The 23,917-nt window shown below is 35.3% G+C and overlaps 1 protein-coding gene across 1 annotated transcript; it reads left to right on the forward strand.

Annotated features, from left to right (window-relative positions):
* Positions 1-3,484: 3,484 nt before the first annotated feature.
* On the forward strand, positions 3,485-22,706 carry LOC110787297 (tubulin-folding cofactor E). Its single transcript, XM_021991909.2, has 16 exons — positions 3,485-3,875; positions 4,343-4,513; positions 5,281-5,327; positions 9,800-9,946; positions 10,123-10,197; positions 11,517-11,623; positions 11,811-11,929; positions 12,031-12,092; positions 14,605-14,712; positions 14,815-14,849; positions 18,449-18,514; positions 20,786-20,877; positions 20,972-21,048; positions 21,255-21,332; positions 22,000-22,161; positions 22,257-22,706. Exons 1-15 carry the CDS (start codon positions 3,575-3,577, stop codon positions 22,096-22,098), a joined length of 1,584 nt encoding a protein of 527 aa, XP_021847601.1. The 5' UTR covers positions 3,485-3,574; the 3' UTR covers positions 22,099-22,161; positions 22,257-22,706.
* The last annotated feature ends 1,211 nt before the right edge of the window (positions 22,707-23,917 follow it).

The raw sequence follows: 23,917 nt of genomic DNA on the forward strand, positions 1-23,917 counted from the left end.
TATCGCAGGTCACTGAGGTTACGGAGTCGCGCCCGTACCTCGTCTTCCTTAGTGAAGACTTCTGGATGGTCAACTCGGTCCATTGTCTATTTCAACTAAAATAATATTATGGTTATTAAGCCTAGCTTAGTCTAGTCAAGTATAGTCGTCAAATTATTATGTTTTGTCTGTCCTTACTTATATTTATTAGTATCATGATAGGGTTGTTGGTTTGATAGTATCATGCTAGGATTGTTGTTGTTTTAGTATGTAGTACTCAGCTTTGCTGATTACGTGCTTTGTTTGTGTGTGTTGATCATGGCTATGCCTTATTGATCCTGTGATGACCCATCTTTGGTGAGCAGTCTCTAAGGATCAATAAGCGTTGCCCATCTACAGGTTTGAAGATGATGCATAATTGGGATCGGGATTAGAGAGCTTGTAGTTCTATTCGTTTAATTAAGTGATTTAATTTGTTAACTTGGATTTGAAATTTGTCGTACTATTCGTATTTCCTTAATTCAGTTAATTGGTTTGGACCTAATATGTAATAGATTATTTATGAACCTAAAAGTTAGTTTTATGTTTTCCGCTGCAAAATTCTGAATAAGCCGTAACGTTTTCACACGGGCGATAATACTTTGATAATTCCCTACAGTTATATTTAAAAAGGGGTTATTTTAGAAAATGGGAATTGTTGGGGTGTTACATCTTAAATATTAAAATTAACTTTTTCCACATTCTCATTATCGTAATATAATTATACGAAGCACGTATAATAATTTATTTGCTCATATTATTGAAGTCTTAAGAGCATGTTGATTGAAATTTTGACTATTATACCGTAATTAATTATGTCCAGTCGTAAGATCTAGATGATTAAGTTTCCTTATTATTGATATGTTTGCAATAAAAAAGTATTTTTTATATATTAATGTAAATGATTGCAATATTACAATTTCGTGCAAAATAAAATTTATATACGTAAATGGTGAATCACACTTGATGATGGGGCGAATTTGGATTTTAGATTGGTTTGACGACAAAGTTAAACGTAGATGGTTGACTAATGTCAACTAACAAAAAGAGATTTTTGGTTGATGGGTATAAGGATGACATGTACCCACCTTGGTAATGAGGCAAGTTTGAATTGATAAGTTTTGAGAACACACACCCAATCCTAATCATGCATATCGGTTTTAATTTTTTTTTCAATATTATAGCTAATACAATCAATTTTAATACTTCGTAATAAACTTATGTCAATATATTTAAAATTTAGTTGAAAGGAAAATTGGATTATTTATCGAATATAGGAATGTCAGATTGTCAATGGGACGGGGTTTTTGGGAGATCCCCCAGTACGTACAACAAATCTTATCTAAGAGCCCGGCTACTTTCTCTCTTTTAGGCCAATAAATCGCCCTCCTTGATCAAAGAGGGCGATTTTCAGTCTCCCTTAGGGTCGCTATGTTACATCCGTTGTCATGGGCGGCAATGGAGGAAAGTTTATTCGATAATGGGGTTAAAAAATTTATTCGTCGCGGGTGAAGGGGCGATGATGGGTTTTAGATTAGATCCCCGCGAATCGTTAATCCTCCATCTGATTGATTCTGAATGTATAAAAAAAAGGACTATTAACTTACATATTATACTGTTTTGTTTATTTATTCAATAACTCTAATTAGACAAACTAATTTTCAGAGGATCTATAATAGAGTTTCAAAATTCAAAACTCTCTTACAAACAAATTTGAGTCTAGGGGTGGGTGTGGATACACGGGAAGGGGGGTGATGAAGAGAGGATGAATTTTATTTTGTACCTCTCGAGACGGGGGGTTGAGAGGGATGCGTATCGTTTCTATCATGGATGGAGGGATGAAGATGTGAATTGTAGGCGGGTGCGGATGTGGGTGTGCAGGTCCTGCCCCGTCTCAAAGTCATCTCTAACTCAATAAAATAAATGGTCTAGATATGTGTTAAGTGATCGGGGAATGAGTTGACGGACGATTGTGCGAGTATTAAATGGGTATTACTATCAAAGTGAAGGGCGTGTGAGATAACTTTATACTTGACACAAGTGGTGAATGAGAATGAAAATAATTTTATAAATGTACTCTTTTTTGTTTTAATTGTTCGAATAAGTAAGACTACGAATGAGTAATAACAAATTTATCCATCATTAATTATTTTTTAGTTGGAAAATATCTTTAAACTCATATTTATGATAATTGTCTACCATATTTAATACAAATTTATATTTAAATTAGAAACCGTGCATCGCACGGGTACTATACTAGTTCAATACTAGAAAATAAGGTCCTCAACTAAATTAACTAAGGGCCATATTTATAGTTTTTCCCATAAAGCCCAACAAAAACCGGAAATAAACTAAGGGAAAACGTGCAGGGGTTGTCGTTGCCCGGTCGGGCAGACATCCGCCCGCCGGACGGATTTACGAAATTGCAATTTCATCGACTCGCGCCCGCCGGGCAGCCCTTCGCCCGCCGGGCTCCCGTACAATCTGCACGATCCTCTATCTTTAAAACACCATATCTCATTCGTTATTCATTGGAATTAGGCGAGTGACCGCTCGTTGGAAAGTTCGTGAAGTCTAAAATCCAACCCAATTGAAATTACTTCATTTGGAGTTGTAGAACTTAAGTTATGATCAAAAGAGTAGACGAGTGTCGGTTTTCTACTTCTTCCACTATTCGCTTTGCTTGAAAACTCTTCCAACTCAATATTTGTGCTCTAGAAAGTACATAATCTCTTGTATTGATTCAAATGAGTAGGAAATACACACAAATATGCTAATTCCTACAATGATGAACCTGAAACTACAAACACACTACAAGGAGCACATGAAGAGCTCATTTGAGATCAAAAAGTACAAAGGCACGGGAAAAAAACACTATAAAATATGAATATATCAGTTCGGCGGTAGCGTTTGAGGTAGCGGGTAACATTTTGACCGAGTTAAGACGATACTTGTAAAATTTGTAAGTGTTTGGCGAGGTAGCGATTTAAGTAGCGGTTAGCGGTAGAGGTAGCGGTTGAGTAGCTTTTATCAAACGTTAAAATTAGTAGCATTTAATTAAGGTCGCGGATATCGTTTGACAAATTTATATTAAAGTTTTAAATTATATTTCAGATTTTATTTTATTTTGTAATATCAACCGCTACTTTTACCGGACACTCATATTAGTTACCCGCTACTTTGACAGTTAACCGTTACCCGCTACTCCAACCGCTACCCGCTACTCAACCGCTAATCGCTACTTTTACGGAACATGGCCTAATACTAATAAGAAATGAAGTATCCAACAAAAAAGTATATTAATGGTCATTTCACATATTAAACCGTTACCAGCTAACAACTAATTTAACAAAACTTTTACGCGAACACCTAATTTAAGTAGCTAGTCAAACAAGCTAATACAAACCGTGAAACCGCTAACAACTGGTTAAACCAACTAACAGTTCCCATTTAAACGGGCCAATACCTTTTCGTCAAGTTAATAGTACTTGTTTCACGATTTGCATTTCCAGATGAACTGAGGTTGTATTTTCTCCTATTTTGCTGAAAAGTAGAAATGAGTGAATCAAACCCCATGTTTGAAATCGGGCAAAGAGTTCATTCAATTGGGGATACTCAAAGAATTGGGACAGTGAAGTATGTGGGACCAGTAGAAGGTTATTCTGGAAATTGGGTTGGTGTTGATTGGGACAATGCTGATGGCAAACATGATGGTTCTGTTAATGGAGTCCAATATTTTCGAGCTACATTCGATAAATCTGCTTCTTTTATCCGACCCCAGAATTTGTGTTCTGGTATTACATTGTTGGAAGCTCTTATGATACGATATCGCGGGGAAACGACCAAGGAAGAGGAAGGTATACCCATTTTGTTCATCAACATTCTTTCATTATTGATTGTGAATTGATTTAGTATATGGTGGAGTGTTGTTTAATGTGAATTTCAATTATTTCATGGAATTGTGATCTTCATTTGCTTTTATTGGGCAATGATGTTTGAGCTTGAATGTCTGTTTAGTTTGTGTCTCCTTTAACATGGAAATCTTTCGAATTATCGCCTTTGGATTGCTTTTTGGGGAATTTAGGCAGCATTTGATTATGATTTGAATAGGATCAAATTAAAATTGAGGGAATCAGATGAGTGAGAACAATAGACCCATTTGGATCAACATTCAAATTGAATGGACTTCAATCCATCAAATGTACTATGTTGTATTCCGTATTACTTCTCCCTGAGGGTTGTTTCAGTCTGTCTTGCTTATCTTATCGCCTTTAGTTCAGTAGATGTCGAATTAATCTGTCTTTGTGTCTCCTATTTGTTGCAGATGAGATGTATGTCCTTTCTGCAAGGAACAAAAAAGTGTCCATTGAGCTTGTTGGTAAGGATAAAATTCAAAATCAGTTAATTAAATTTGAAGAGTTATCCGGTGCCTCATTGGCTTATCTCGGGGTTGGCTCTGCTGGAACTCCATCTCAAATCAGTTCAGTCGTACCGAGTAAGTCATCATCTACTTTTACCAAGTTATTAGTGATGTGGTGCCTTCACTCCTTCAGCGTTCTTTTTCCTTTTTCTTCATAGCTGATCAGGGGTTTGGGTGTTTTGGAACTAGTGACTTAATGCACTTTGATCCATTAATAAATTAGACCTCTGGATTCACTGTTGATATAGGAAGATACTTTCTTCGTTTAAGCTGGTTTTTTGGATCAGAATAAATTAGACCTCTGGATTTTTTCTTGGTAACACAGGTTTGGCTCGTGTTTTATGTGATTTATCGCCCTTCTAGATGTTTTGTCTTTTGTTTGCATGTTGAAATTTAGTGCTCCAGACACTAGAATTTTTTTCTTGATTATAGGGCAACCAAGGTAATGTATACTGTAAAAATATATGTGAAAAGGTGAGAATGTTGAAATATAAAGTGCTCTAGTGTTACAAAATACAAGTAGAAACAAAGAGTAAACTGCATAATGAGGGAAAATAAACTTGATATGTTATTGATTTTTCATCATTTTGGTTAGTGCGGCTGCTGGCTAGGACAGAATGGTTGTAGAGTGTCTTGCGAACACAAGTTCAGGATGAATAATACACACATGTCTAGGGTGTTGCTAGATTTCCATGCCTTGATAATTGCTTTGTCACGACTTGGATTCTGTAATTGGGTGCTTATATTCATGAAATAATTCCATAATGTTCGAATAACTAGATTTAATGAAATACTTCATATGGAGGCAATTTGTTTTTCTTAATATCTGTATTGTTTTACAGACTTGAAGGAGCTTGATTTGACTGGAAATTTGCTTTCGGATTGGAAGGTCAGTTGTCCAAAAGTTAATATTCTCAGTTCTCACGAATCACAATTCATAATATATCTGCCGATGAGTTGAAGTTACTTGGTTTCTTCCCGTAATAGCAATGGATGACACTTTGTAACACCTGAAGTCTTTATCTGGGTTGGAAATGTGGTTTTATGTTATTTTGGAGAATTCCTACCTCAATGGTTATGTTGCGGGAATGTTAAGTTTTTGAGAGTTTGGAGACTGGTGAAGACCAAATATTCCCCCGCCTTCTCAATAAAAAGGGGGTTTCCAAGAGAGTCCTAACCCCTTTTGATGATACCCATGCCATAATAATCCTACAAATAATGTACAATTTCTGGATACTGAAAGGAAAAGTAGCTGTAAGCTGTAACGCCCGGAAGGACTTATTATTCAGAGGGAGGAAAGAAGTGCAAAGTTAATCGGATGAGAACTCTATCAATTATGAAAATTCCCGAGTCTCCACTACCATAACCCGACGATTTTTTACAAGTTACCTTTTGTTGCTTATGCTTTAATCTCGAATGAGTCTCCACTGACTTGCTGATATTAGTTTTCTGTTCGCGAGGATGCATTATCAACAAATACATTGGCAGCCTTTAGGGCATTGTCATACTGCGATGTTGAGCGAGTAATCCTTCCTTTTATTGTCAGTAAAATCTGTATTGAAGGAGCAAGTTCAGTTAAGAACTGAAATTCTGCATAACTAAGGTCTTCAGTATTCTTTTCCGAAGATGATCAGTTTTTGATGAGAAAAGAGAAAAAGGTTTACAACAGAGGACAAGCCGTCTTTACTAAGGAACTACAAAAATATAAAGCTCATTACATGTTGTCTTTTGAGACAAGCTGTCCTTGTAGTTCACTGATTTGGTACTTTCCAATACTAAACTTTGAGAATGTTCTTCAGTTCCTTTTTCATTGAAAACTAATTTCAGAATCTGTTCGGCCACAAATCTTAAGCATGATCAGCTTCCTCTTGGTATCCGAAGTGAGCTGTCCAACCTTTTTGGTAATTTGACTTGGATTAGCTATAAGCCCGTCTCTTGTTACCCCTTTGTGTGAGGAACTTCTGTTAACTTAGCTAGGTATCCCTGCCAATATCTTGTTCATCTTTTAGAACTACCAACATCAGTGTAAAGAGTTCTCCTTGTACAGCTTGTTATAGTGCTGTTCTTTGTGATTCTAGTTTTCTCCAAAGTTGGTGTAGTAGCAAATCCTCACCTTCATAGTAGAATTATTCTAGGAGTTGACCTCCTCTGAACTAGTATTGAATTCTCTTATGTATCTTGTGAAAGTGATTTACGGGATTTAACGTGTTTGGAAAAGTTAATGGGTTCTATGAGGTCAATGATCACTCTTATTTGATTGATGAATTTAATTTGGGCTTACTGAAGACTTACATTGCTTCAATTTTCTCAAATTTGTTTTCCTGCGTTTTACCTCGATGTACTTCCTCCTTTCTTGGTTGTTTTTCTCCTCTATTTTTTCGAGCATCACTGTGACCTTTTTCACTTCTTTCCCTCTCTTTCTTTTCCTATGGAGCACCTTTCCTGCTAATTGAATAAGACTATTACAGTAATAGGTTCAGAAAGGAGTGAAGGAATGTAGAACATATGAAGGATAGGAAAGGTTCAAGTGTATGATGAAATATTCACATCACATGGGTGAGGCTGCAGAGAGTCTTTTTCTTAAAATTATTTTTAGCAACAATTTTGCATTTGGAAAAAAAGCCTAATAGTATAGTTGATGGTTTTTTCATATGGCCTAGATACCCGATTACTTGAGTTGTCGCATCTTGTTTCTTGACAAAATTAGTATGTTGGTGGTCGCTTTCTGGAAGATAAGCTAAATATGGCAAGACAACATCTGAAACTTGAATATTATATGGTTAGTTTACCAATCTGTAACTGATTTCTTTAGGCAAGATATGTTATGGTTTTCGCGTCTTACTTTTTCTGTAGGAGCCTAATATCCTTGACGGCTTGACCCTCTAAGTCTTGGCACAGTTAGTTGCATTTTATTCATCAAAACCAACAAGATCAAGTTATGTTAGGAGAAGTGAAGATGTATTCAAACATAACCCTTAATAGAAAAGGGGCTGTTTCGAAGGCCCATAGAAAACATATTTTCTTGGTACTTATCTAAAGAGAACATTTGTTTTGGTAAAAAGATGATAGTAAATGGCGTTTGATTTCTACTCCTTTGGGTTCCAAACTTCCAACATAGAATTGAAGAACAATAGTGTTATATACAAGGTTCTTTTTGTTTATTTTTTCTTCTAGGGTCGTCTAATAACATATTAAATAAAAGGGACAAAAGATCATAACGGAAAAACAAGGGGGGGGGGGGGGGGGTGGAGTGAGATCAACAATTGATAAAAATATCAGAAAATGATATAAAAAAATTAAAATAAAGAAACTACAATTATCAAAGGCAGGGAGACATGACTTTAACAATAACTATAGCACACACAAAAAAAGTAAAAAGTTTATAAGTTTATTAGAGCATCTCTAATGGTAAGCTAATTTGACAATTAGCTTGTTATGCCACATAAGATTTCAAGCTATTTTATTGTCTAGCTAATTTGTGCTCCAATGGCTAGCAACTAACTTGTTATTTCTTTGTCTCACTTGTCCCACTTGTCAATTAATTATATGGCAATTTTGGGACCTAGTTGTCAAGCAAATTAGCTTGTTTAAGCTAATTTGCTTGGCCAAGCTAATTTATTACTTTCCTCCAATGGTCTAGCTATTAGCTTGAAACTTTTATAAATTTCAAGCTAGTCCCTAGCTACAACAATTGGAGATGCTCTTAGGGGATAGTTACTTTAGATGTAGACTATCCTATAAGCACTCGATGCATGGGAAATTTATAGAAAGCAGAATTGGTTTTGTATCTCATAATCCTAAATTAGAGAATCAAAGGAAGAAGAACAATGATGGTAGTAAAGCAGGTTCTAGGGAAGTGAGTGTTTATTTAAAGAATTGTTATAAATTTATAGTAACTTAATTTCTTATACTATACTTCTTCTTTTCCATGATGCCCGCATTTACTCCTGTTGGTAGTTTGAGATATTAGAAAAAACATTACCTCCCTATAAAAAAAAAGGAAAAGAAAAAACATAATCTTCATCCAACTGTTACTCTAACTACTCATTCGAGTTACGTAGATTGGCCTAAGCTCCAATAGAGCTGGTAATGGGTTGGGTTGGGTCGGAATCAGGTTAACCCATTTATAAAATGGTTGAGCTTTTCTCAACCCAACCCGACCTGTTAATGAGATTCTCAACCCAACCCAACCTAACCTGCTTGTAAACGGGTTGACTTGAAATTGACCCATTTAAGTGTTTTTTCCCCCTTTAGGTATGAATTTACTTGACCTTATAACTAAAGGGGTGATTTTTTCGAGGTCAATCTCATGGAAAAAACTACTAATCCAATATGTATTTGACAAGAATCAAAACCTCAAATAATTATTCAATGTTAGAAGGAAAAAATAAGTCGTAAAATCTTTCAAATAACATTCTACATATCTATATTGGTCATCCAAGTCTAAGAGGAGATGACACTCAGAGGCCAAGAAGGGCTCATATTGCATCCAAGTCTAAGAAGAGACGATACTCAAAAGCTAAGAAAGGACTCATTATTTACTTTTTCTTCTCGTCTTCCTTCATTTTTATTTAGGAAATCAAATGACCATAGATCCGATACTTTATTTGTTGATGTAAGAGAATACATACACAAAGAACGAATCTAGCTTGATAATTTTTGAGATGGGGTAGATAAGATAGATATAGAGAGAGAAAAATAAGTATCGACAACTACTAGACATTAGTTCAAGTTTTTCATATTTATAATTTGTAGAAAGCTAAAAAGACCCAATTTTTTTTTTCCCGGGTTGAGTTGACCAATTAGTTAAATGGGTTAAGCGGGTTGCTTTCGGGTTTTCAACCTGACCCAACCCATTTAATTAAATAGGTTGAGTTGGGTTGACCCATTTAATTAAACGGGTTGAAAATCTTGACCCAACCCTTTATTATTGGGTTGGTGGGCTGGGTCAGTTTTTTCCAGCTCTAATCTCCAACCAAAGACCTATTCTCATGGAAAATGTATTCAACTAAGCACATCTATAAATATGATGAACATAAACAAGCGAATAAAGTTCCCTAGACATCCCTCAAAAAAAAAAAAAATGTTCCCTAGACAAGGTAGTCTCTAAATGGTCTTTCAAGCCTAATGATCGATTTGGGCAACCCCTTAACATCATGTTTCTGTCCTTCATTAAGGGTACTTAAATTATGCTTTTATGATGGTCAATCACACAAACATTCATGAAAATACCAATCAATCAACACAAACTTCTAATTCAGTCTGACCGTTTTTTTACTTTTAGGTTTGAATGTTTGATGCTTTGTGAAGTGGCAATAAACCAATGTCAGTTAATTTGGTTTTTTTTCTTTCTTTTTTCAGGATATTGCCGCTGTCTGTCAAGAGCTACCGCTTCTTTCAACATTGAATTTGTCTAACAATATGATGTCGAGGGATGCGACATGCCTACCAATTCTAACAAACATCTGTGTATTGGTGCTGAATTATACTGGTACTACATGGACACAGGTGCGCTCCTTCGTTTAGGCCCTTACGGGATTTAACCTGTTCATTAATCAAGTCTGACGAGTGAGTGGTAACATATTAGTGATATAACAGGGATCCTGATTTCTTGTAGTTCTGATTCGTTTCTCCAGTTTTTCCTTTGTCAAATGAAGCTGAGAATGCTTTTTTCACTCGTACAGGTTGAATTGCTCAAAGATTTCTTACCATCTCTAGAAGAATTACATTTGATGGGGAATAAAATCAGTGAAATTACAGTACGCCCTTCATGCTTCTGCATTCTACTTTGTTTTATCATTTCCTTTAATGTTAACTGTGGTTGATACTGTAAGTGTTTCCTGTAGATTTACCCCCTCTCCGGTGCAGCTGTAAGTATCTTTTATGTGAAGGAAACATGCTATTCCCTTTGTTCAGATGATTTGTCAATTATTGCAAAATGTAGATATTAACAAATAAGCAGAAATTTCTTCTTGAAAGTTGAATGCTTTCTCTCAGGCAGAAATTAGTCCGTGAACAACAAATTCTCTGCACAAAGGGACAAGAAAAATGGACGTTCTTAACAATAACATTGTGAGACTGTGAGTGAAATGATAGTATTTTCCAAGGCCAGGGGTGTTCTTTGGCTACTTTATGGTGGAGATGGGGGAGTAGTACCTATTTAGGTTCTATTTAGGCTCACACTCACAAGTCATGAGGCATTTGCTGATGGGTCCTTAAGTTTTTTTTCTTCAATTTTTGATACACTTTTTTTTAGAATGATTTTTTTTTGATAGACTTCTGGACCCCTACATTGTATAATATCTTTTGCAATTGGATGAACTTTATTTTGATATTGGAACGAAAATGATTTTGAGAGTGGAGGGACTAGGAATGAGTTGTTTTCTTGTCGGAACGAAAATGATTTTGAATGTGGAGGGACTAGGAATGAATCATTGCGTATTTTGGAAGTATTCCAGGACTCAGAAGTCATGTCTACTTGTGGGATCATTTTGTCTTCCTTTGCTTCTATGTGGACTATGCATCAACAGGTGCTTTCTTGGTTTTTTTTTGACAGGATTGCTGCATGATAGACATGCTCTTCGTATTTACTTATTTCATTAAGCTGCTTGATGAAGTGGTTTCCGTTTTCTTAAAGTATGAGATACCTTGGTTGCATATCTCTTTGCCTACAAAAATAGTGGAAACATTGGACAAGGTTTTCTTGTTAACTTTTTACTGTTGGATTAGAGGTGTTTATCTATGAAGAAAAAGGATCATGTGTCCATTAAGGTACTTTGGAATAAGTTGGAAAGCTAAAGTGGGGCGTATTTAGCTACCTCAACCCTCCCCACCAAATACAAAAGAAACTGAATCCCAAGCCGGTGCTATAGAATCGGGATTGCTATCATGTGGTGATTAGCACGTTTGAGTCTTGATTTCGCTTATATATTTATATCATACAATGACCGATACTTTTACTCCTCAAAGGCCTCAAACCTTAGGGTACGAGTATTATTGTTGTTATTATCTTTAGCTAAGGACTCATCGTGAAGTTCAACTTCGTCTATTTTTTTCATTTTTGTATATTTTTTTGCAGCCTACTTCAAAATGTGTCCAAGGCTTCAGTTCTCTGCGCTTTTTGAATTTGGAAGATAATTGTATATCTGAGTGGGCTGAGGTTTTGAAGTTATCGGAGCTAACTAGGTATTGAATATACTCTATGATACCATTGGTGGGCAACACTTTGCTTTTAAGTTTTATCTAAGCTTTTCTCTTGCTAAAAATAGAGGGGAAGGAGGGGGATTAGAGGGGTCTTCTGCAGCTTCTGGGAGTTTGCTTCTTATCTGCAATATTTCCAGGAGGATCTGAAGTAAATGCATTTTTTATCCAGCTTGGAGCAGCTTCATCTAAACAAGAACAATATAAGCCAAGTATTTTACCCATTTACGGACTCTATGGATAAATCCTTCAGCAACGAAGCTTTTCAAAACTTACGTTGCCTTCTTTTAGGTGATGTGTGTAGAATATTATGTCTTTGCTGAATTCCACTTCTTAAAAACTGGCCTAAAAAATGTTGTTTTGTTTGGTTCTGAACTTTGTGTTTCTTGCAGGTGCTAATAACATTGCTGATCCGGAGTCCGTTGATTCGCTAAATTTATTCCCAAGATTAACAGTATGTCCTTGTGCCTTTCTATGTCAGTTATATGCTTATGGGGATTACTGATCAGATTTTTGGTGTAAGTATATGGTGCTGAAGTATGGTTGATTATGTTAATAATGTTGGTCTGTGTAGAGTGTCTATTGATGTGACTCTGAATTATCTGCACTGCCAACAGTGTACATCGTTATAAAAGGATATTGGATCGCCAATTTGCTTGAACTAGGATAAACACTGCCTTTTACGTAGGCTACAAACTAAATGAAAAATTGCAAAATCAAGGCAAAGCACTACCTAACAACGTGGAGTAGTGGCGGATAATGTCCCTCTATTTTAGTCCACTATTACTACTACTAAACTTGACACTAACATGATCTCAACAACCATGCTGACTTACTAACTTAGTTATTAGCGAAAGTATAACACATTCATATCCCTAAAAATCAGCCACTACTTTTGAGATAACAAACTTCTTTGAATCAACATTCAGCAGAGCCTACAGTCTCCACATTGACATACCTAAGTAGGAGTAAGGCTCTTGGAAATTTGGTATTTATAAACATCTCTTCGTAGGGAAGTCTTTATGTTGATTATCACTCGAGCTAGACTTAATTAATATGTGTGACCAAGAGAAGGTATGGTCTCTCTGCTGCAGCAAAATGGATGGGAAATTATTACAAGGTGTTGGATTTTTTTTTCCTAGCCCATGGAAATTTGTATCCAAGGTTTCTTCTTTATTGTTGTTCTATAAGTTTGAAACAGGCACAACCAACTTTGTGGAGGATTTTTAGGCTGAGGATTGTTGTATAACTAGTATTGATCCTGTGCCATGCACGGCTTTTGTTATATTTTAAAGGTGAGTTTAAATTTTTCAAATCATCAAAAAAGAGTAATTGTATTTCATTTCATTTCATGTTTCACTAAGAAAACAGTGAAGATATAAATATAAACTACTATGTTACTTGAAATTAATGAAAAATTAAAAGATAAAGGGGAATGAAATTTAATGGAGGTGAAGGGGCATGAATTATTTTTGGTGGTGAAAAGACATGAAATTGAAGAAGAAGGGATATGAAATTCAAATAAAATAAAATGGAAAGATGTTTTCATGGAGGACACGTGAAACTCTAGATTTCTTGCAAACTTGCCTGCTATTAAATATTAGAATAGATTGTATCCAAGGTTTATTCTTTATTGTTGTTCCATGCTCCACTTTTCTGTCTTTTATCTTCACCTTCACTTTGTAGCTTCTTTATAACTCAAACCGTAACCCGAACCCACAAATGTATACCCGGCCTATTACCGAGTTTGGGTTGTTGGGCTTGCAATATCCAACACATGTTACTCATTGTCAATTGTGTGTTCAATGCTGACTTGATTCAAGTTGCTTTGGATAAATTCTTCCACAACTGGATATGTTGAATATAATTGAGCTAGAGATACACATCTCTCAATACGTGTTTGCTAATATTTTGAACAGTGGGTAAAGGCACGTTGCATATGATACCATGTGGCAATCAGAAATTCCAACGAACCATCATGTCTCCAATATGGTTAAGTAGTAAAGATTCCGTGAGAGAGATTAAAAGTAAGATGGTAACCCTAAAACTTATAAAACACGCCTAAGATATAACCATCAATTTCAAGATCCAGAGACACAAGCACACAACAGAGATTAACTTGAAGAAAGAGTTAGACGAGCCCGAAGCTCCTAAAGCCCCACTTAGAGACAAGATTTTCTGAAGGAGGTAAAAGAGCAGAGAAGTAAAATAAGGTTGTGAATTGTGATGGTAGGAAGTGCAAAAATCTCTGGGACAACTGACGAGTTGTAGGCGTTGCACAATAATGGAGCTGACCTCTTGGGCACCTAGAATGTGTTTCAATATGCTTCTCTAGCCCCTCTATTCTCGTGTTCAGAACTTCAGATGCAATTTCTCACATCAAGAGAAAAGTATAATTTTTTTTGTTAGGGATAGAAATATGCTTCTTGTTGTGATAAAGGAACGCTAAACTGTCATGTGATCCCTTATAGAAGTTTGTATGGTGAAAATGTTTCTCTTATAGTGCAGAATGGTAAATATTAATTTTCACCTAATATTTCTTCCGGTGAAGATTACGTACAAGTGGTCATGGACGCCCTAGGGTCCAACAACTCATTGCACTGTGCCTTTGGTTATGTTTGGGGTTGTAAATCTGACCACAACCTTGTTTAATCATGTCCTTTTCTATTTTCAAGTTACAAATGACAATTTTGACTTTCAGTCCGTTTAGTTCTGGACTAAATAATCTATCAATCTATGTTGAGGGGATACCGAAGTTCTTGAAATCTTGTTACATACGCATTTTAGTGTTGGACAATGTGGAGGTAGATTTTGAATTTTGTGAAGAGTTCATTTGGATTAGAAAGCATCACTGCACATAGGATTCAGGAGCGAATTTGTTTGGAGAATTTTTTTTGTGATTCTTTCCTTTTTAAGTACACTGTTCTGTTCCAGTCAGTTGTAATTATGTCTTGGTTTGTATTCAGGATGTTAGGCTCTCTGAGAATCCCATTTCTGATCCAGGACGAGGTGGAATACCTAGGTTTGTTTTGATTGCACGATTAGCAAAAGTTGAAGTATTAAATGGAAGTGAGGTGTGTTTCACAAATTTCACATCTACTGTTTTTTGTTTATTTATGCAGCCTGAACATAAAATTGCTTTTTTTTTTCCCTGTGTTTCTTAAATCTTCTGGCAGGTGAGCTATCGTGAAAGAAAGGAGTCTGAGATCCGGTAAATTTTCCCTATTTTTTTTTTTCAGTAATTGATTCATTGGTGTGCTTACTATGATTAACGTTCGTATCAGAATATAAGATATGCTCTCGTATTTACTTCGCTTTTCATCTGTATTTTTCTAATTGTCAGAGTCTCCTAAAGTTCCTAGAAAGCTAATCCATTTGTTTATACCTTTTTGTGACATTGACCAAAATGGATGGAAAACAGTGCTCCATTTGGGGTGTAAGTGGTACTTAGAGTATCATACTTTGATGATCATTGTATTAGAATAATGAATATTTTGGTCGAAAAACATATAAAGTGATAAGGGCTGTATTTTCCAAAGAATTGGGAGTTCCTATCATATTGCATTGTGATCGGGAAAATATCAACCATTTGAGAAAAATCGTATGAGTAATCCAGTGCCGTATCAATCCTTCTGAAACTACAAGAATGTTTAATGGTGTCAAAAGAAACAAGTGTTCCGCTGCTCTTAGAATGGGTATAATTGTTTTAATTTGCAATCTTAATGTGAATAGTTGTGCAAAACTCTCAACTGAGGATGTTCTAAAGAGAGGATATTTTCATTGCAAGTTGGAGCAGTTATTGTAAAGACTACAAAGAAGGCAGATTTTAGGTAGATCAGTATTTTAGATAGGAATCATAGGATATATTAACAGGAGTAAAAGTTGGAGCGGTTGAGAGAGAATATTTTAGTTGGTTACTTGGTTTTAAGAAAAAGGACAAGGGTGTATTGAAGGCAGCAAGTGGTTGTGATTCTGAGTTCTTCATGACCAAAAGAAGAAAGAATGTGATATGAAGTTTGAGAATGTTATTAAATATAGCGTGATACATATAGTTGTGCAGAACTCTCAACTGAGGATGTTCTAAAGAGAGGATATTTTCATTGCAAGTTGTAGTTGTGTCTTAAGGAGGAAGGATCTTTATCTTTTGCTCTTCTGTCCTTGGGGTCAACCTAATTTGGTCTTGTCCAACCTTGTTATGTAAATATATTCTTGTAGCTTAGAAAATTAAGGACGAAGAAAGGTTTGCAATCTTGGCATGTTGAATTGTGGGAGACGGTGTTGTTGGAAATATGGTGGTGCACTTAGGAGGTAAGAAACCAGCTGGAGTTTTGAGAGCTAGACTGATTTAGTCAAAGTTTCACGTTCCGTTTTATTGAGGCTATTGTAATCCGGAGTCAAGTATTAGGTTTTGGGAACTCTCTAGTTTTTTTTAATATTGTAGATAATTTGCTTGGTGACAGTTCAAGGGCAAGTATTTTTTTCCTTTGCGTGACAGCTTCTTAGTGTATTTCCATTAAATTTCTTCATTAGTTATCAAAACTAAAAAAGGAAACATCCTCATACACTTTGATTGATTAGGATAATGATTGCATACATCTTAACCTCCCAAGATCCCTTCTTTGACCAAGACCTTGATTAGATGTTGGTGTCATTATTTCCCCTGATGCATGATAATTATATGGCATAAAAAGAATTTTTTAAAATTTGAACATTATTATAAATTTATTGAGAAAGATATACTCCGTAATATGATTTATTTTTATTGTAGTCATGTAGTGTAGATGAAAGATTTGTCATTGTAAACTTTTAGTTTATATTTGAGAGTACTCTAGAGAGTTTTTATTGTAGTCAGTGATCTTAGCATTTATCTGTCCAAAGAATTTTTGAGCTTATTTCTTCCTTGCTTTTATATAAATATATGCTTTAACGGGATAATTCAAGCTGAATCTCTCAGATCAAGCATTCAAGCACGACAGTTAACATCAGGAATACGCTGGTCCATACTCCTCTAGATATCCCATAGCAATAAATAACAAACAGTTGAACTAATAAGAGGACTAGTATTCCCTTGGCAAAGTGCATAGTTATTAAATGGACCTAGTCCGCACTAAATTCATTGTGGACCATGCCTAAAAAGAAAGTCAATTTATTTTGTCATGATTATTAGGGTTATTATGAAAAAAAGTACCAAATTGGTGTCGTTTGTACGAGTTGCGTTTGAATAATGTGATTTTTAGTCAAAGGCTCACTTTAATTGAACAAGGTACTATGATACAAAAAATGGTTACTATATTTAAGAAAATTGGTGTTAAATTTATTATTGTCACTATGCAAACTATAGGGTCACTTATACGAAAAAGGGTCACTAGAGGTGGTTGTGGGCTTTGGATATTAGTGTGGACCAGCAAAGTATGTTTCTAGCTGAAATATTTACTAAGGCTTTGATCTAAGATAATATAACAATTATTAGTGCAGCACACTTTGATCCTTTCCACATGCCTACACATTCTGAGAGGGACTTAGAAGAGCTAAAAATAGAAGAATATTTGTTTAAAGAACAACCCTTCCAAGAAACCATAAGCTTCTCTTAAATCCACCTTCAGTAGGATGCAGGGGAGGTGTCTCTAACCATAAAATTTGGAAAGTTTGTGTTCTTGGATGACATTGCCAATTATGACTCCCGGTATGAAAGCTAAGCAATACTAATGATATTCCCTAATACATGCTGTAATGTGTAACACCATGAATATCATTAGTAAACCTAGGACAATAAAAGCCCTATCCAAGACTGAAAGAAGTTCCGCAGAGCGCCAAAGAGATCAAACACCAAGGTTTTTACCCCAAAGGAGCCATACCCGTCTGACTCAACTACCTTATCCTCTTCTGTGCTCTAAATAAGCTTCTTGCATCTCTTTCAAATCGAAGTCATACAGAGTACATGTTTTTGTTCAAAGGAGAAACTTCCTCTTCTAGCTGTCAGTCCTTTGGCTTATAGCCAACAAATTAAGAAGCATTTTTGCTAAAGAGAATGATATCTGGATCTTTTTTTAACCCTGATAGCAGAATCCTCTGTTAATGCATATCAGCTACTTTTAAGCAAGAAATACGGGAGTATGATCCTTCGGATTATATACAAGCATGGAAGAAAACTGAGTTACAATCACTCTCTTCGTTTCCTTAATCCACCAAGCCTAACCATCTTTGGGGCCATGGAGTGGACAAAGGAAAAGAATATGCACGTGGAGGATCTTGCATATGTTTGTCAAAAGTCCGAGTAAAAAACCCAATGGAAGGGTGTTTGATGGAAGTGTCTCAAGTCAACCCATGAGTACCTATTGGCTGCGACTTTTGGCTCATGGCAACTTTTGTTTCAATACTAGGGAGTGAATGTGTTTTCTTTTGTTGGCTCTTTCGATCTGTCCCTGCTTTACGGAATACATTTAAAGGGAGGATACGTTTTCAGCTGCATAGATTATGTGCTGCAGCTAGAAAGTGGAGCTTAAGTTCTAGAGTTGGCCGAATTGAAATATTATCCACAGGATGAAATATGGATGAATTGCCTTTGTGTTTGAATGCTTCTCAAATACATGGAATCAATGTGGCTTGTTATCCCAAAGGACTGTCAAAATCGTATGGAAGTTTCTGTATTATCTGAAATTTCTCTTTTCTAAATGAAAAATATTGACTACAACGGTTGGACCATCAAAACCTGGGTTACACAAATGAATATAATGCTTCCTGATAGTATAAAATTTGAGAAATCTCTCAAATTACAGAGTAGTTTGTTGACAAGAATAATAATTTATGCAGGTATGTTCGCTTAGTTATGTCAAAGTTGCAGGACAATCAAGAGGAGATTAAGCGCTGCCACCCACGGTAATTTGTTTTTGTAATGTGGATTCCTAACTTTTGATTTTTTTGTTTATCTGTTCTTTTATGTCCAGCCAGCATTTTTGTAACTGATTAATCCAAGAATGGTAAAAGCTCTGGCTGCTGTCTATAAAGTGTACAATAAAATCATCATGGTCATGTTGTTGTGATATTCATATCCTAGAGATGCCTCCTATTTCAAATTTTCAATATGTCTATAGGAGTATTATTTATCTGATACTTAAGTACTTGGGAACTAAATTGAAGGATTGTGGAAGGGTCCATGAACCACTTATTTTCTTAAAAGTTACGGAGTAAAACTGAACTACAAATTTCATTGAAGCAAAATATTAAAAGACAGCTAATACTGGAACTTATAATGACAACTAAAGCATAATCTTCTCTAAATCTCTAATTATTTGACAAAGGAATTACTCTCTTCATCCCACAAACATGTCCATATTCCTATTTGGAATTTATCCTAGCAAAATGTCCATTTAGTAAAAGTAGACTAAAAGTGATTACCTTATTTTTATTCAACTTCATACTACCCTTGCCTTTATCCTAAAAGAATGGTAGACTTGACTTGTGATTCAATTTGGCTACAATTTTTTTTTTTGGTCCAATAATTTTGCTACGATTGGCGTAACACATCAAAAAAAAGAAAGTTGATTGATGTTTAACTTTGTTAAAAGTCAAAGTTAAAAGTCGTAAGTGGACATCTTTTATGAGATTAAAGATGTTATTTTTTGGTGATTAGAGACCAAGATATATGCCTTTTTACTACCCCGTAATAGTCTTTTTCACGATATTATGAAAGATGAGTGCTCTTCCAATTGCAGCACATTGCTTCAATTTCTTGACAGGATAAAGTTTTGATTTAAAAAATTATTAGGATTTTTTTTCTCTATACCCATGATTGGTTTATCCATCATCTTTTACATGCTACAAGCACATCTTTGACATAGCTGAATTCAATTCTGTGTAAGTAGAGGTGGATGTTAGTACCTCACAGGGAGAACCCCAAACACAAAAAAAGAAGTGATCAACGCACCTTTATCTTTCTTTTTTAGGAGAAAATATTATTTGCAAAATGCAAATTACTGTACAAAATTGAGGACAAGGTTTCTTTAAAATAAGCGAATACAAGAAAATGGCATGCCAACCACTCAAGTCACTGAAGAATAGACGTAGAAAACCACCCTATCCCACAAAACACAATGTCAGTGCCTCTGTTGTGGAATATCCTGTAATTTCTCTCCAGGCACAACACTAAAAAGAATAGCGACTCAAGAAAGTTGGATAGTAATCCTCTTACGGAACCACAAATTCTTATTTATAATGCGTGTACAATAAATATTGTACACCGAAGTAAAAGTTGACTCGAAATGCTTAAAAGTTACGTTTATATATGTAAAAGTTATCTATTTTATAATAATAAATTTTTTCATTTGAATAAAAATTATTTCTTCAAAATCACTAATAATGTATAAATTAATCATTTAACCCTTTAAAATGTTTATCTATCAACTTTTTAATTTTATAATATAAAAGTTACAGAAAAATAGGTTAAAGTTACAAAAAACTGCATAAAAGTTATCTTGGTGTACAATAAATTTATTGTACACCTTGTGCGCGCAAGACCTTTTGCTTACGGAACAGCAAGGAAATGAACATAACAAACTAAAATTTTGATTCCACGAGTCAGTGTCTTGTCTTTCATGATAAGCCAGATTAAGCCTTCTAACTTTGGAGGTTCAACACTTCTACAATTCTTCCATCTGAGGACTCCCACCTGGCTACTGATTCTTAGAGTACTTTCATCATCCATACTAGTAATTTCTTTTTGAATCCTCCCGTTTGCTTCTTTCAACCGAGTAAATTCTTTCACTACGATGATAAGCAAAATAAAGCAGGTCTTGTAGTTACTTGTGCAGTTGTTTCGTTATCTTATCAGATTCATACCTGAAAATGAGTATGATAGAAAAATATTTAAACCCATATGAGCCTTAAACACAAGTTTATTAATTTTAGGCCAAAGCTGTTCCTGATTGCAAGTAGAGACTGGATTCAATTAACTGAATTGTATGTTTTTTGTTGCTTAACTTGTTGTTTCTTTGATGATTGGGTTCTCAAATCTATGTTTGTATAGAAATGAGATAGGCAGAACGCTTAGAATTGGCGTATGATGCTATTTTTGTTGATTGAGTAATGAGGTTTAAACTGTTAGTTATAGATGTGTACTCAGTTTACATTCTTTATTATTTCAAATTACAGCTTTTATGAGCTTAAACGTGTGCATGGTTTAGAAGATGAGAGACCATCTAATGGAGCAACAGGCCCTCAAAAAATGAGCTCTGGACTTCTAAGTATGTATCTGAAATCTTATAATCCGTTGCTTTGAATTTTGCTGTATATATTTGTTTCTTGTCTCTAAGACTGATACACATTTTAACGTGGCAGCCATTACTTTGAAGTGTGTTGGTGCATCAATGGGAGAGAAGCCACCATTGACTAAAAAGTTGCCAGCTACAACTACTGTATGTAGTAATTTGTTTCACCTGTATTGTTTTTTGATGGACAGTTATCTCCCTCCTTTCCCCAAGTCAATAAGAGTTGAATGCAGGGTCCATGTTTGGATTTCAGTTGTAGTGGAGTACTACCAGTATTTCTGTTCGTTTTTGTTTCATTTTATGAGTAAATTTTCTGGTTGACCTGACTTTTCATTCTTTTCTGCTCTTATAAGGTTGGCAAGCTGAAAATTCTTTGTGAAACATTCTTCAAGCTGAAGTCTATCAAGTTAAAACTGTTTCTGCAAGAAGAGGTGCTAAGATTTCCTTCTTCTAGCTCAATAAGCTTTCACTTCAAAGAATTTTTGCATTTGATAGCATTCATTCACCACATAATTCAAAACTTGAAAAGTTAATCTCTTCAATAAAGTTCAGATGGTTAAGTGATGCCCTGATTCCTTTTCTTATATGGTTGAATCTTATATAGTCAGAGATAACTACGGAGTAGTACTTAAGAAATGTAGTTGATATTTTTTGAACCCATTTACTAGTCTTACATAAGTAGGCTTGTTGGCTTACATTGCAACATCGCCAGAAACTGCAAGCTGCAGGATCCATATTGGGGGATTTAAGAAAAGAGAGTTAATCTTAGTTTCATGGTGACACTTTCCAGTGAGCTATATATTGTTAATGTTCAAGTGGTAAACAGGATGGGCCTCTCTTCGTTAGTTTTCCTTTGCAAATCTGTTCACACCTTTTGGATTCCAAAGCTATTATAGTAGAGTTTCATGGCATTGTGCTGTTGCAGATTAATCCATAGCCTTTAACGTGAACATTTAACAAAAAATAACGCCTACGATTCCTTTTTTGAACCTAGCAAGCAAATAGCTGATTGTCTTTTATCCACCATCTTGTATCGCCGGATTGTTCGCGTCTGTGAAAATAATACTTGCTTACTACATGCCTTTGCTTCCTTTGCAGGGTTCTCCATTACCTATGCTTCTTGATAATGAAATGGAATCCTTGCTTGATGTTGGAGTTGGCGATAAGTCAACCATTCTTGTGGACGAGGATTCATAGAATTTTCAATAAAACTTTTGTCAGAAACTGTGATGCAGAGTTTGTTACATTACTTACATACAGGTAAAAAGTTTTTATGTTTTTGCTTTGTCTAATGTTCATTGAATATGTTATTATAAGTTGAGATCCAAATCAATTGATACTGTAAAACCATACAGATTTCCTGCTGCAACTTAAAACCTGTATTTGTTGGTGTATTTGTCCATCTTGAAAGAAACAAAAAACACGGTGGTTGAGATATTAGATCGAACTCTGTTGAAATGGACCATATGAAGCCACAATAATGATTTGGTGGACAGAGTTCCTTTTACTTGGGAGTAGTAGCTTATGCTCTTGGCCATCAGTGGACACGAGGGCACGTGCTCTAGTAGTTCAGTTTGCTAAAATGAGAACATATTAAGTGCAGAAAGAGTTACGGTATTTGTATGAGTTAATTGGTAAAATATTACTGTGTTGTGTTTTTTCTCATTTATTTTTGGGCTGTATAACCTCTTAATGTTACAAAATTTTGTTTATGGTTAGAGCGATTCATATGCAGAAAGAAATGTATGCATAAATGAAGCCAGATAGAAGAAACTAGAAAGTGAGATTTTCATTTATCTTTTCAATTTACTTGACCACTTCCAAAGGTGATGAAGCAGGCAGTTGTAGTCTAACCACCTGATCATGCCCACTTGTTTGCTCGATATCTCTAAGTGTCCTCCTAGATAACATCATCATATTCAAGTAATTCAACACCAGAAACCGGTTCCCACTTCCCAGTCTCAGCAAATAAATTCAGATTCAAATCATCCTCAGAAGTCTTGCTTTTAGTTGTTTCATAATCTCAGTATCCAGTCCTAGTCACCACCACATCTTGTCAATTTTAGGTGGGAAAATACTATTTCTAATGTTAGATTGTGTGAACTCCTTGAATTGAATTATATTCCGTCATATTTACAATGTTGCAAACATTAGACCTAATTATATTAGATAACCTAATGTGTAGAATTGTACAATGTATATCTAAGAGAATACTATTCTCTATCACACCCCTGCAGGTGTAGCAGGAGGAGAGTGTACGCTAAATCTGTATTTAAATTCTATAAATAATTGTCGTGTTAAGCCTTTTGTGAAAATTTCTGCAAACTGATACATAGTCGAAACGCGTAGAACCTAGGACCTATTCCAACACTACCTTTTCCCGAACAAAAATGAGTATCCATAAAAGATGAACAAAATGAATAATCCTTTGAATTGTAACCCCCAAAGTAACCATTTTTCTCTGTTGTATTATGCAAATTGTCCTTAATTAATTGTTCGTAATTAATCCGAACCTTGGTATTAGACTAATGCACCTTGGGTGAAGGACATATTTTCTTCAATCTTCAACTACATTTGCTTTTCCTTCGTGATATTGGATGTCTAAATCATAGTCCTTAATTAACTCCAACCATATCCTTTGACGCATATTCAAATCCTTTTGTGTAAAAATGTACTTCAAACTCTTATGATCCGTGAATCTCTTATATTTCACACCATACATGTAGTGTCTCCATATCTTCAATGCAAACACTATGGCTGCTAGCTCGAAGTCATGGGTGGGGTAACGAGCTTTATACGGTTTTAATTGTCTTGATGCATATGCAATAACCTTCCCGTTCTGCATCAATACACACCCTAAACCATTCTTTGACGCATCACTATACACATCATAGGTATCATTTCCATATGGTAGAGTTAACACTGACGCGGTTGTCAAACGCGTCTTTAGAGCTTGGAATGTTTCCTCGCACTTCTCATTCCACTCAAACATAGTTTTCTTTTTCATCAAAGTAGT

This window comes from Spinacia oleracea, chromosome 5 (assembly GCF_020520425.1).
Source record: "Spinacia oleracea cultivar Varoflay chromosome 5, BTI_SOV_V1, whole genome shotgun sequence".
Classification (NCBI taxonomy): Eukaryota; Viridiplantae; Streptophyta; class Magnoliopsida; order Caryophyllales; family Amaranthaceae; genus Spinacia; species Spinacia oleracea.

What these genes read in the sequence shown, in the direction of transcription:
- LOC110787297 (XM_021991909.2), top strand. Translation starts at nt 3,575, where the DNA reads ATGAGTGAATCAAACCCCATGTTTGAAATCGGGCAAAGAGTTCATTCA. An exon ending in AGAAAGGAGTCTGAGATCCG is followed by an intron (nt 14,850 to 18,448) that starts GTAAATTTTCCC and finishes TAATTTATGCAG; the next exon opens with GTATGTTCGCTTAGTTATGT. An exon ending in AGTTGCCAGCTACAACTACT is followed by an intron (nt 21,049 to 21,254) that starts GTATGTAGTAAT and finishes TGCTCTTATAAG; the next exon opens with GTTGGCAAGCTGAAAATTCT.